Source organism: Somniosus microcephalus, chromosome 18, assembly GCF_052327205.1.
Source record: "Somniosus microcephalus isolate GS21.2 chromosome 18, FLI_Smic_1.0, whole genome shotgun sequence".
In the NCBI taxonomy this organism is placed as follows: domain Eukaryota; kingdom Metazoa; phylum Chordata; class Chondrichthyes; order Squaliformes; family Somniosidae; genus Somniosus; species Somniosus microcephalus.
The window spans coordinates 46,098,933-46,111,862 of NC_141004.1; the positions used below are offsets into that span (position 1 = coordinate 46,098,933).

General features: G+C 43.9%; 1 protein-coding gene across 5 annotated transcripts in view; it reads right to left on the reverse strand.

The window, feature by feature from the left end:
* lgr6 (leucine-rich repeat containing G protein-coupled receptor 6) overlaps window positions 1–12,930 on the reverse strand; it is a 263,473-nt gene that overhangs the window by 112,808 nt on the left and 137,735 nt on the right. For 2 of the 5 annotated variants that reach the window (XM_086011410.1, XM_086011415.1), the window contains one exon: window positions 1,595–1,666. In XM_086011410.1, coding sequence (XP_085867536.1) covers window positions 1,595–1,666 — 72 coding nt within the window. Of the gene's footprint in view, window positions 1–1,594; window positions 1,667–2,386; window positions 2,565–9,574; window positions 9,769–12,930 lie in introns of all 5 variants that reach the window. The other 3 variants (XM_086011413.1, XM_086011414.1, XM_086011412.1) reach the window with 3 other exon arrangements.

Consider the following 12,930-nt stretch of genomic DNA (forward strand, 5'->3'; position numbering starts at 1 on the left):
AAAACACCCAAGCATCAATACATCCATTATGCTGTGGGCATTTTGTAACAATTCAATCATGAAAAGAAATGAACAGCATCAATTTATTTGTAGTTTTGGACCAAGCTATTTTCAAGACAAAGCTACATTCATTTTTCTTTTCGGGTAGGCTTGACCAAAAATTTGGGAATCCAAATGCAGAATCAGGTGCTCCCAGCAAACTCACGCTCAAAACCCCACAGCAGCATTTACCTCAACTGGCTCTGGGTGTTGTCCGACCGAATATATTCTAATAGGCTGAATGCAGAAATGTCAAAATAGATTCATCATCCTCTCAAGATCCGAGTGAAAATTTTGGCATTCAACTTTGCTTTGAACACAAAAGCATTACTGTTTCCTTTAAGAACGAAAAGATAACCAGGGCCCATCACAATTGCGTTAAAAACAAGGAGGTAGGAGACACAACGTTTATTGTAGCTCATTGCTTGATGTGGATATTGTTATCTACAGCCTAGTTTCTACATTCATTCTTATCTGATTTTGGAAGCAATGCCCTTGAATGGTATCAAGTGTAATGAAGGCAATGTTTGTTTATTGAGCATGTGAATGTTATCCCATTTTCCTGTTTGGGTACAGTCTACTGTTACATGCAAAGCTTTCTCTAATTGTAGGTTGATCAAAATAGCACCTCTTTATCTTTAGTTTAATATCCAAAAATAGAGAATAGTGAACTAATAAGAACGAACATTTGTTCATACTAATATCAACTCCCCAAATAGTGCATCCTTCTTGTTTGCACAGAAGATTGCTTTTGTAAAATGGAATACATGTGCACATAAGCCCCATAATAGCAGCAGGGGTGCACAAATATAGAATTGTCATGTGAGAAGTAAGAGTATGTGAAAAAGAGAATGGCTGGGAAACGGTGGCAGTTTTTTTGCCAATGGGTTAATTGGTCAATTAAGGGTCCCTATAAAAGGCTGAACTAAATTGCCTAGGAATTGAAGACAGTTTATGTTTCTGTATACACAGCATTCCCTGATGTATTGCTTTAATTGCATTTTGCATTTGAAGATTATAAGAGTTGTGCTGTACATTTGAAGTCATGAAAATGGAATGCCAGGGATGTTAAATATTTGTGCACTGTTACTTTTTTTCCCAACTGCAATTCATTCATTTAGTTTTTTTTGTCAGAATGCAATTAAATAAATGCTGTCTATGGAAGACACTGCAGAATCATTTGATTTGCATATCTCATTATATTCATAAAATGTGACTTTTAATAAATGTGTGGAGTCAGTTTTATTCTGAACAAAATAGTAACAAGCTCGTCAATAGTTTGGAATGCTCTTCACGTGCTCAGAGTGAGATTTATGGTCACAAAGCACATGACAAATTGTAAGCTCATTTAAACACATGGAAGTATGTTTATGTTTAACAGTAACATCCATCAAAATAGGTCACAGTTTTGAACCAAAATGGTTGTGTCCTTGCTAATGAGTTTAGATTTGACAGATTTAGTGACACCTCTGAAACAAAGGTTACAGAACACAGATGACACAGAGGTCAGGCAATTCTAACCTGTAATTAGTAGTTGCAATTCTTGCCAACTTACAGTGATTGGAGGTTGGGAAGATCCCATAATGCTTCACTGGGGAGCCTCTTCAGCTGGTTGTTTTGCAGCATTCTATTGAAAAGAGAGACAAATGAATTATCTTGATGTATGAAACAAGGCAAATGTTTCTTACATGAGGTTTCATTCAAACTACTTTTAAAATTTAAATATCTAGCCAAAATACCAAAATTGAATTGGCTGTTAAAAAAAGAGATTCTGAGAACACAGCAGGGTAAAAATTGGTTGTGGCCCATTTTTGGCTGCGTAACCAGTGGCGCACAGTCAGCGCACTCCTGAACTGGGAGGCCAGAGACTGGGTCTCGGCCCTCATTGGCACAACAGGCCCTGGCAGCTCGCCCGTATTGAAAAGATGAAATTTGGGCTTCTTGTCTTGCCAGGAGTGGCCTGAAGGTAAGTCCCGGGAGGAGGAACACTCCTGCTTCTCCTGGCTCCATAACATTTAAAACTAACCTTTTGATCATGGCTGCCGAAGAATCCTCAGCAGAACAGGCCCAATCTGCACTGCCCAGTTTAGCAGAGGCATCCTAAAACAGGCGTTAGGTCCTTCATTTACATGTGTAAGGGGCATAATGCTTGTTTTAGGTGGCTGCCAAGGGCGCCTGAAAAATCCATTGATCTAATTTCTTTGGTACTGAAATTTGACCTCACCATACAATGAGGTCCAACTTCTACCCCAGTACATAGTTTGACGCAACTCGAGGGCTATGGACAGAAGTGTAAAACATTACAAGATCTACAAAAGTGGCTTCCTCTGTGCCTCAGTTGTCTTACCATGTGGAGTGACATTGAGCCATACAGACCAGGAAGGCTCCAAGTTCAAGTCTGTGCCAAGTTAGCTGATCTGAGCCAAGGCAGTGAGAGAGAAATACTAAACTTGGCCTCTGGGCTGGGCAGGGAGAAGAACAAAATCGGGTTGGGCTCCTGCTTCCGATTGCTAGAAATTATGCATCTAGGGGCAGCAAGTACGGAACAAGATTTAGCTCAACAGTGACTGTACTCAAAGTCAAAAAGTCTGTCAATAAGCACTGCCTACGCTCATTCACGAAGAATAGCTACTTAAATTAAGGGTAACTAGCGCTGGTTGAACAATATCCTGCACTGCACTCTGGAGGAGAGAGATACGGAGAGAAAACTAGAAAATAATACGTTTCAAAACAAAGGGTCAAATTTTGCACTTTCACTGCATGGGTGGTAATCTGGCCAAGAGGATCACCCGGCCATAACAGAGTCTGTCTGATTTTCATTCCATTGTTTTCTCCGGGGATTCTGCCTATCTTCTGCCGAATTTGCATTGGGAGATCAGGAGAACACCCATGGAAATTACTGGGGTATGTTTATTTCCCTTAGGGCTAATCTTCATTCAGCCATCTCAGATTTTGCAGATTACATAATTACAACGAATTAACTTATTTTAAAGGTTAGAACGTATTAAGACATCTTTTCCTTTGAACTCTACCAATAATTATAGAGTTACTGCATATCAAAGAAGCAGAAAGAAGCTCAATGTCTAATATTACTTTTATTATTTAAGCACGAGTTTTGTCAACATGAACCAAACAGGAAGTATGTTGAAACTATACATAAACCTGGTGCCTGTGTGTCGTGGAAGGAGTGTTTTGAACATTACCTTCAAGCGATCATTTGATGCCGTTTTATAGAATTAATCTATCATGAACTGAACTGGATATTAACATAATCAGGGGGAGAAATTCGGTGGATTAATGCCTCCTGTTATCGCCCCCCGGGTGCACTAACGGAGCGCTAATGTCTTAATGCCCGGGCGCGGCAGGATGAACGACTCCCGCTAACTTGGCCGGGTGGTGGTAAGACTTTGCGCCACGATCTCCTGCGCCCGGAGATTGTGACATAACCCTGGTAGCGCCCCGGACTCGAACTTCGGTTCCGTCCCCTGTAGCATTGCTGAGCAACAACACCGACAGCTGCAGGAGGCATTGATCGGGAGGCCAGGCGCTTCGGGGGTGAAAGTTAAAGGGGAGGTTGCCGAGGTAAGTAGGAACATTTCTAAATGCTTTTTTTCAATTTTTAAAAATTCTCCTGGGCCGCAATCGATCAGCCCGGCACTCAGTTGGAGTGCATGGGGCTGATCGGGCCGGATCGCGGCTGCCGTCGGGGACCAGCTAACTGGTCCCAATGCAGAACCTGCAGCGATGGCCCTTCCCTTTAAGGGAGGGAAGGAGCCTCGGATCATGGCAGTGCTGCACGGGACCGCTCCATCTGCGTCCTTTAGCACTCCATGAAGGAAGTGGAGCGCTTGATTTAATGCTCCACTTCCTTCCTGGAGCGCAAACACCGAATTTAGTAAAAGCTGAGAATCATTAGCGCCTGGCACTAAGTTTCCCAGCTTTCAAAAGTTACTGCCCTCAAACAGGGCGATGCCGAATTTCACCCCCTGAATGTCTACAAGTCAACTTCATCTCACCACAGGACCTTAGGCTTCAACTTTGCATTTTTTCAGATCGTCCTTCCTGTTCTCTGTTTGTGACCAGGAAATTTCTCTCCTTATCGATGTCATGCCAATATAAGCTGAATTCCCACAGAGTCTATTCATATTTTGGCTATCACTCCAGATCCCTTTCTTTTTCTTTCTCTTGGCCCTGCTCTCCTATCTCCTGCTCCTCTTGTCACACAGTTATGCAACCTTTCATTTATCTTCTCTCGGGTACTTTGCTTATTGTGGATGATTGCACTAACACCGTTACTTGGACTGAAACCTAGCTTACGGGTGGCAACACCTTTCCCTTTATTAATGTATCCCCGTCTGGCTACACTTTCCATCACCTGCATCACCCAAACTGCTGCAGTGACGGTGAGGTCCGTATCTCCAAATCACACCTTAGTCTCTCCCCTTATTCTTCAGGCACATTCTCCTTCGAATATCACATCTTATTCCAGCCCCTTGCCTTGCCTTGAAAATCATTATTGTCTATCGCTCCACCTCCCAGCCCTACCCAATGTTTCTCGCTGAGATATTCTCTCTCCTTTCCTTCCTCAGCTTTTGTGTGAGAAACTCCTTATCCTCAGTGACTTCAATCTCCATCTCAGCTCACTTTGAATTCTTTCCTCGGAATTCATTGCACTTTTGAACTTCCCAAACCTTTCCCTCCATATAAACTCTCCTAAGCATATTCACAGCCTCCCACTTGACCTTGCCATCTCCTTTTACCTCTCTATTCCCTTTATCTTGATCACTGGCAAAGTTATCTCTTGACCACTTCCTCATCTACATGCTGCTCCATGGCGACATCACCCACAGACATTGGGGGGGGTGGGGGCGGAGGGGTCAGCTTCCATATGTACGCTGATGTCACCACAACTTTCTCTAGTTAAACATTAGGAAGACTTTGGCAGGGAATGGCTCTTCAGCTCCCCCACAAACTCTGCACCATTGCCACTGATTCCATCCCCCTCCTAGCCACTATCTCAGGCTGAACTAGACTTTTTGTAACTTTACCGTCCTATTCGACCCCGAGATCATCTTCTAACTCCATATCCTAGCCATCACGAAGGCAGCCTACTTCCACTTCCAAAACATCATGCTTCTGTCCCTACCTCAGCCCATCTGTTGCTGAAATCCTCATCCATGCCTTTGCTACTTCCATGTTCGACTATGCCAATACTCTCCTGGCCAGCCTTCCATCCTTCATAAACTTCCAAAACTCTGCTGACCATATCCTAACCTGCACCAAGTCCTGCTCAGCTATCTTGGCTCCTGGTCCACCAAAGCCTCAACTTTAAAATTCTCATCCTTGTGTTCAAATCCCTCTATAGCTTCTCCCCTCACTATCTTTGTAACCTCCTCCAGTCCCACAACCGCTCCCGAACGCTCTGTTCCTCTGACTCTTTTCTCGTGTGTATCCCTCTCCCTTTGCCCCACCATTGGCAGCCTTGTCTTCAGCCTCCTGGGTCTCACACTCTGGGATACGCTCCCAAAGGGAGGCGCTAAGGGAATCATTGAGCACTAAGGGTATGGGGATAGGGCGGGAAAGTGATGTAGAGGTTCAGCCATGATCTTATTGAATGGCGGAGCAGACTCGATGGGACGTATGGCCTACTCCTGCTCGTATTTCTTATGTTCTGAACCCCTCCACCTCTTGCCCTCCTCTCCTCCTTGAAAATCCTCCTTAAAACCCATCTCTTTGACCAAGCATTTAATCACTTCTCCTAATAGCTCCTACTTTCACTCAGCATCCATTTTTTTTCTGATGAAGCCTCTGTGAAATGCCTTGGGATGTTTTTCTATGGTAAAGGTGCTATATGAGTGCAAGGTGTTGTTGTTGAATCTACTAAATACTCATCTCCAGCATTACTATGGATTACTGACTGTCCATGGCACTGATTTTAACCCGGAGTGGGTTTCGGCAGGAAATGGCTCCAATAAATTGATTTTCCACCTGGCAAAGCCAGCAAGAGGCCACAGCAATGTTATCTGCTGGTTTTCCGATCCTATCATATTTGGTTTAGAGGTCACATTGGTAGGGTTTTAAGTTACTTACACATTCAGTACCTGAAAATAATACAATCATCTGCTTTACTAAAATCAGTGGTTAGGATCAGTACTTTTGCTATCCATTTAGACCATTCTTGCTTTGTTGGATAATTATTTAGCGAGCTGCATGTGGTTAAATAACATCCAAAAATAATTAAGTTGTTGGATGTTTAAAATAAACTAACAACTGCAGTATTCTTTACATTCACACTATAATTTCTGCTTCAAAACTTTTAACATTCTCATCCTTGTTTTCAAATCCCTGCATGGCCTCGCCCCTCCCTCTCTCTGTAACCTCCTCCAGCCCTACAACCTTCCGAGATATCTGCGCTCCTCCAATTTTGCCTCTTGTGCATCCCCGATTTTATTCACTCCATTGGCGTCCGTGCCTTCAGCTGCCTAGGCCCTAAGCTCTGGAATTCCCTCCCTAAACCTCTCCGCCTCTCTGCCTCCTTTAAGACGCTCCTTAAAGCCTACCTCTTTGACCAAGCTTCTGTCCATATAGCTCCTTTTGTGGCTCAGTGTCAAATTTTGTTTGATAACGCTCCTGAGACATTTTACCATGTTAAGGGCTCTATATAAATGCAAATTGTTGTTCTTGCTGTTGTAATACAAAGCAACAAGTTAGACAATAAGGACGTGTTGTGGAGCCATGGATACGTATTAAAGATACGCCTTCAGTGTACCAGTGCAGCCTTCGGTCGCCTGAGGATGAGAGTATTTGAAGACCAGGACCTCAATCCCGGTACCAAGCTCATGGTCTACAGAGCAGTAGTGATACCCGCCCTCCTGTATGCCTCAGAGACATGGACCATGTACAGCAGACACCTCAAAACACTGGAGGGGTACCACCAATGCTGCCTCTGCAGGATCCTGCAAATCCATTGGCAGGATAGGTGCACCAACGTCAGTGTTCTCACTCAGGCCGACATCCCCAGCATCGAAGCTTTGACCACGCTCGATCAGCTCCGATGGATGGGTCACATCGTCTGCATGCCCGATACGAGACTCCCAAAACAAGCGCTCTACTCGGAGCTCCGACACGGCAAGAGAGCCCCAGGTGGGCAGAGGAAACGCTTCAAGGACACCCTCAAAGCCTCAGTGCAACATCCCCCCTGACATCTGGGAATCCCTGGCCCAAGACTGCACAAAGTGGAGGAGAAGCATCCGGGAAAGCGCCGAACACCTCGAGTCTCTTCGCCAGGAGCAAGCGGAAGCTATGTGCAAACAGTGGAAGGAGCACACGTCAACCCAAGCACCCCACCCACCTGCCCCTTCAACCACCATCTGCCCCACCTGTGACAGAGGCTGTAGGTCCCGCATTGGACTCATCAGTCACCTGAGAACTCATTTTTAATGTGGAAGCAAGTCATCCTCAGTTCCGAGGGACTGCCTAAGAAGATTAAAGAAAACAACAACTCGAAAGTTCTCAACAAAGGATCTAATACTTTGATGTTCACAAAACAGAAAGCAGGATATGGTAGAAGATTAGAAATTCATCAAAAAGTACTATTATAAATAATGCACTGAAGGTTCCTATATAGACTGAAAATATCAACCTTTTACTTAAATCTCCAAAAAGCTATCTTACATCAAACTGCCTGAACTAAGAGGTGATAAAAATGACAAATGTTTGCTGCACCAATACAGAATTGCTAAAAAAAAATTCTAGAGAGCTAACTTATTGTACAAAGTCAATGGTAATGAATCAAACTGAAGCACTCTTTAGTTTTTATATTAACAACAAATGTTTAAAAGAAGTGAAGAATGGATCTTTATTATTGCCAGACACAATGAAACCATCAGAGATGTGCCACATTACTTTGGAAAAAAGTTCTAAAAATTTAAGTAACTTGCCAGTTAACTTTTTATTTCTGAAGTTAAAATCATGACAGCCAGGAATATTCTACAAGAATGTACAGTATGTACAGTAACGCCAATGGTACCTAATGATTTAAAGTGTTATGTTAACCACCCTTTCTCTGAAGATCTGGGGAAGGATTTTTATATCGAAGTATACTCATTAAACAGCTGTTCTGCTGTCTCCTCTGGGAACATCTGCTAATTCCCGCTGACGCTGGACCAAAAGCATTGCCTTATGACTAAGAACTATGGAAACGTGCGAAAGTTTATTTAGCTGACAACAGAAGTGAGATAAATGGGAAGGCAGAATTTATCCTGGGCACACTCCCTCTGGGATAGAGAGAGAGAGATTTAAGTTCACTGGACCGATCTTTGGCTCCCCTACTTAAATGTTTCTGTAATTGTTTTTCTTAAGCGAATACGTCTTTATCAGTTGTGGCTTAAGTCTGAAAAGTCACTCTGTGCTATTAGCTAATGTACAGTAACCGGATCTGTTCGTGCTCAGAAAGAAGGTTAAAAAAGTCTTTTATTCTCTACCCGTTTTAAAGGTCTCATGATCAAAGAGCTGGAAGGTTCTAGATTTCAGGATCTGAAAGCTATTTTCTTCTATTCATTCTTTCATCTTTTCCTTTTGTTTCTTTGCATTTTTATCGCTTTCTTCACAGTACAGCAGTTTGTTTTCTATTCCTATCTTAACTCCTGTTTAACATTAAAACAAAGTACTTGAGTGAAAAAAAAGACAAACGATCTCTCTATGCAAATTGACTCAGACAAATGCCCATTGGAAAAAGTTTAAAACTTTCTTTTTTTCTGCCACTCTAATTTTTTTCTTCCCCTTCCCCGAAGGTGCTGACTCATGCTGGGCTACAATTTCAGAGGTGCTAGTCACCCTCCTATATCTTATCCAAGTGGGCATTCTTCACTCATGAGCTTAATGGGTGCGCTTTCTGCCGAACTTGATCTTTTGAGAGTTTTGGCTTCATGCTACTGAACGTTAGTAATTGGTGGGGGGGGTTGTTGTGAAGCAGTTAATTGTCCTTAAAAGAAGTCCTTCAAAATGGAGCAATTGGTACTTTTCACATAGGCTGCGAATGGCAAAGCAGTGCTGACTTTACGATAATTGTTATCCTTTTGAGAAGTATGCAGGCAAGTCGAGATCCTGAAACAGCCAGCAGTAGCCGGCATGGTAATTCTCGACAGTCCCAGTACAGAAACAAATTAGTTATATCAGCTGCAATTTGAACATTCCCAGCTCTTTCCACTATAATTCAAATTAAGCCAACACATGAAGTTGATAATGTGAAAGTGCCCCAATGTGCTTAAAAAGACTTGGATTTATATAGTGCTTTTCATGACCCCAAGACGTTCCAAAGCGCTTTACAGCCAATGAAGTACTTTTGAAGTGCAGTCACTGTTGTAATGTAGGAAACGTGGCAGCCAATTTGCGCACAAGCAGCTCCCACAAACAGCAATGCGATAATGACCAGATAATCTGTTTTTGTGATGTTGATTGAGGGATAAATATTGGCCAGGACAATGGGGATAACTCCCCTGCTCTTCTTCGAAATAGTGAAATCTTTTACATCCACCTGAGAGGGCAGTTGGGGCCTTGGTTAAACGTCTCATCCGAAAGATGGCACCCCCGACAGTGCAGCACTCCCTCAGTAGAAACAGGGGACATCATCTTGCAATGATTTCTAGTCGGACCATCTAACACCAGTGAACCTTTGCAGCTGAACAGCATAATCTGGAGATATTTCTATGTGCCCTGTTTTATGTAAAGCTGTTGGAAAATATTTTGTCAAATGAATACAGAACAGGCAAAATGAAACTTTGTAGCAAAACTAAAATTAAACACTATAGCACAGATTACTTGAAAGTTCTATGGACTTCCAAGAGACAAGTTCAGTGCATCATTATAAGTATTTCTGTGACTAAAGGAAACAGTGTCATCAAAGAGCAGAACGTTACTGTAATTCACCATGGATACCAAGCCTAATCACACTGCAACTCTGAACTCTATCAAAATCACCAACTGATTACTTTCCTTTTAGATGGCTATTGTACCTGAAAAGAGGCAACTTGCAAACCTCACTTTTGCAGATAGAGTAAATCTGTGAATTAACAATGCACCCTAAACTCCTTAAGGTGACTGCAATCCAACAGTGTCCATCATTATAAAATATTGTCATCATCGTGGCACCACAATAGACATCTTGCAATGTTTCAACGCTATGGATTCCAACACTATAAATACAACAAGGGGAAACAATTTTCTTTGCAGGTAACTTTTGAGATAACTAACCACATTCAGATCCGAATTCAAAAACATAGGGGTAGTTTTACCCCTACCTGGGTGGCGGAAAGCTGGCGGGCGGGCAGTTATAATCGCCCAGGTCACTTACCCGCCCTGGAGGAGCCGAGAGCTGACCTGCCGCGATGTTCACCTGCTTTTCGCAGCAGGCAGCAAGGACGCCAACTCCAAAGCAGGCGGGGTCCTTTTTAACATATGCATGCCGAGTCTTGATGACATCATCGTGACCCGACTGCAATTTGTATTCGGCGGCTTGAGCCGGAAGCAGCAGTGAGTTTCCCGCCAAGCCAACGAGGAAGTGGATTGAGGCGTGAAGAGGCCCAAAAAGGTAAGTTTGAATTTATCTTTTGCGTCCCTCTTACTTTTCCTCACAGAAAAGATTACGCCTCCTCTGCCGTCATCGCGCCTCCGCCCTGGGGCCTGATAGCGAATCCCACCACTCACCTCGGCGTGGTGGGCAGCTTCCAGGCCACGCAAATTTCTGCCACTTCCCTCAAACTTCCCGACTGAGAGAGGTGGAAAGTCGGCCATGAAAGTTAAAATACCCTGGGCCTCTTTGTTGCTGCAGTGGGTGAGTTTTGAACTCTAAGTGAAGTTAAGAGAGAGTAAAATGGGGCAGGGCGTAAAATAGACGGTCGACCCGACACTGTCAGTTCCCGCCGGGTGGATAAGGTTAAAATCATCCCCAAAACTCACCTGCCAAAAACTGACCCACAGTTTAAAATCGGGACCATATTGTCAAATAATTCCTTCAGAAAAAGCTTGCACTGCCCCTAAATATATCCCAAATTGTTTTCAGTGGAAGTAAATTTGTGCAATGATTTGATAATAGATTGAAGTCTCAAAGTGTGCTTAAAACCAGGCCTAACTATTAAATTAACAAAGAATATAAAAGCCATTGCTTCAAGATTGCCAACATCCTATCAATTCTGCATAACATCAAAGGTACTTTTCAAACAATTGTAGATGTAGCCGATATGTGAAATGTAGAATTAATCTCTAGTTGATGGCCTGATTCCAAATATGTTATTGGCATTTCCTATTAATATAATACAGAAGTATGAGGTTGACCAAAGTCACATTCTGATATTGATTCAGGCAATAGAAACTCATAAAATTGGAATTCAAGTTGTAAAACAAAATGAGGAGCCTCTCAGATTACCTGGAATTGTACTTGTCACAATGAATATAAAGTGCATAGATGGCATCTGATGGAGTTCGCACATTTTCGATCATTTTTAACTAACCTAAGTACTGTAATATCCCTGACACTGAGGGAATAGCTTTCGCCCTTAGAAAAAGGAATCTGAAATTGGCTTCTTTAGAGGGGTTAGCTGTTCTACTACTGCTCCTGGTGTGAAAGTCAAAATTAATGGCCTCATATTCCTGGGGACAGAGAGAGTGGAGACTGGGATGCTTCGTCCACTTGGGGTTGAGATTTGAGGAGGAACCTGGTAGCTCTGGGCTTTTATCCCATTTAAATTCTGCCCCAAATTCCAACTGAATTTGAGGGGGGTGGGGGAGGGGAGAGTGGGCCAAGTATTCTTCTCATCCCTCCATGTTAATGGGGCATGTCTGAATGGGTTCCTGGGCTACTCCAGAAATTCCACACATTACATTCTTTTAAGGCCTCGACAGAATTCTTGACAGCGAAGAGCCGGCTTGAATTTTGTTCAGGCCCCTACATGGGGCCCAGAAGTTTCAAAGACAAAGTTGTTGATGCCGGTTGGGGTGGGGGTGTGGTGGAAAATGATTACATTTCTAACATTGCAGTTTGGCTAGGAGCGGAAGACAATAAAAGATGTCCTTTTCCTTCAGCACGGGAAGCGCCCCTGGGACCGCTATCGGAGTGGCTGTGGGCCACCTCGACATCCACCAATGGAATGAGGAAGGCGACGCTGAAACATCCTTGCAGGTGCGGGCCGCCTACCCAAAGATGTTAATTACCACGTCCCTGCAATTTGGGAGAAGCTCGGCATCTTCTTCCATGGCCGGCTGGGAGTTCCGCACTGCCGTATTTCTACTAGTGGAACGAGCATCTCGCAACAGCAGGCTCAACGAGTCCAACGTTTTTACACTGGGGACATATATTTTCCTTTAATGGAGGGGGAGGAGTATCTGGACAGCTCGGTCACACCTCGTAGAGAGGTGCAGGATCAGAATGGGGTTGGTGTGACTGATAGTGTGCAGAGTAAGGGGAACCCAGGTAAGAAAGGGAACAATGATCCGCAGAAACGGATCCAATCCAACAGGTAAAATGGGGACAAAATCCCCCTCGTTTGCGCCTCCGGTGGCGATAACCGTGCCTCCCGTGAAATTCCGCGGCAGGTTAGCAGCAGCGCTACCAGGTATCGCCACGATCTTCTGTGTCCGGAGATCATGATATCATCTCCGGGTACAGCGCCCTGGTAGCGCCACAGGAGAAAAATTCCCCCTCACGCCCCGCAGCAGCGCCGGGCGATGTTACCGACTGCTGCAGGGCTCACGAACAGTGAGGCTGGCCGCTCGCGGGGCGCCATTTAAAGGCTCGGCGGCCGGCTGACATGAAAAAAATCACCGATTTTTTAATAACATTTTTTTCTGAGCACCGGACGCGGGCTGAGTGCCGTGATCGCTCAGCCCGGCAGTCAG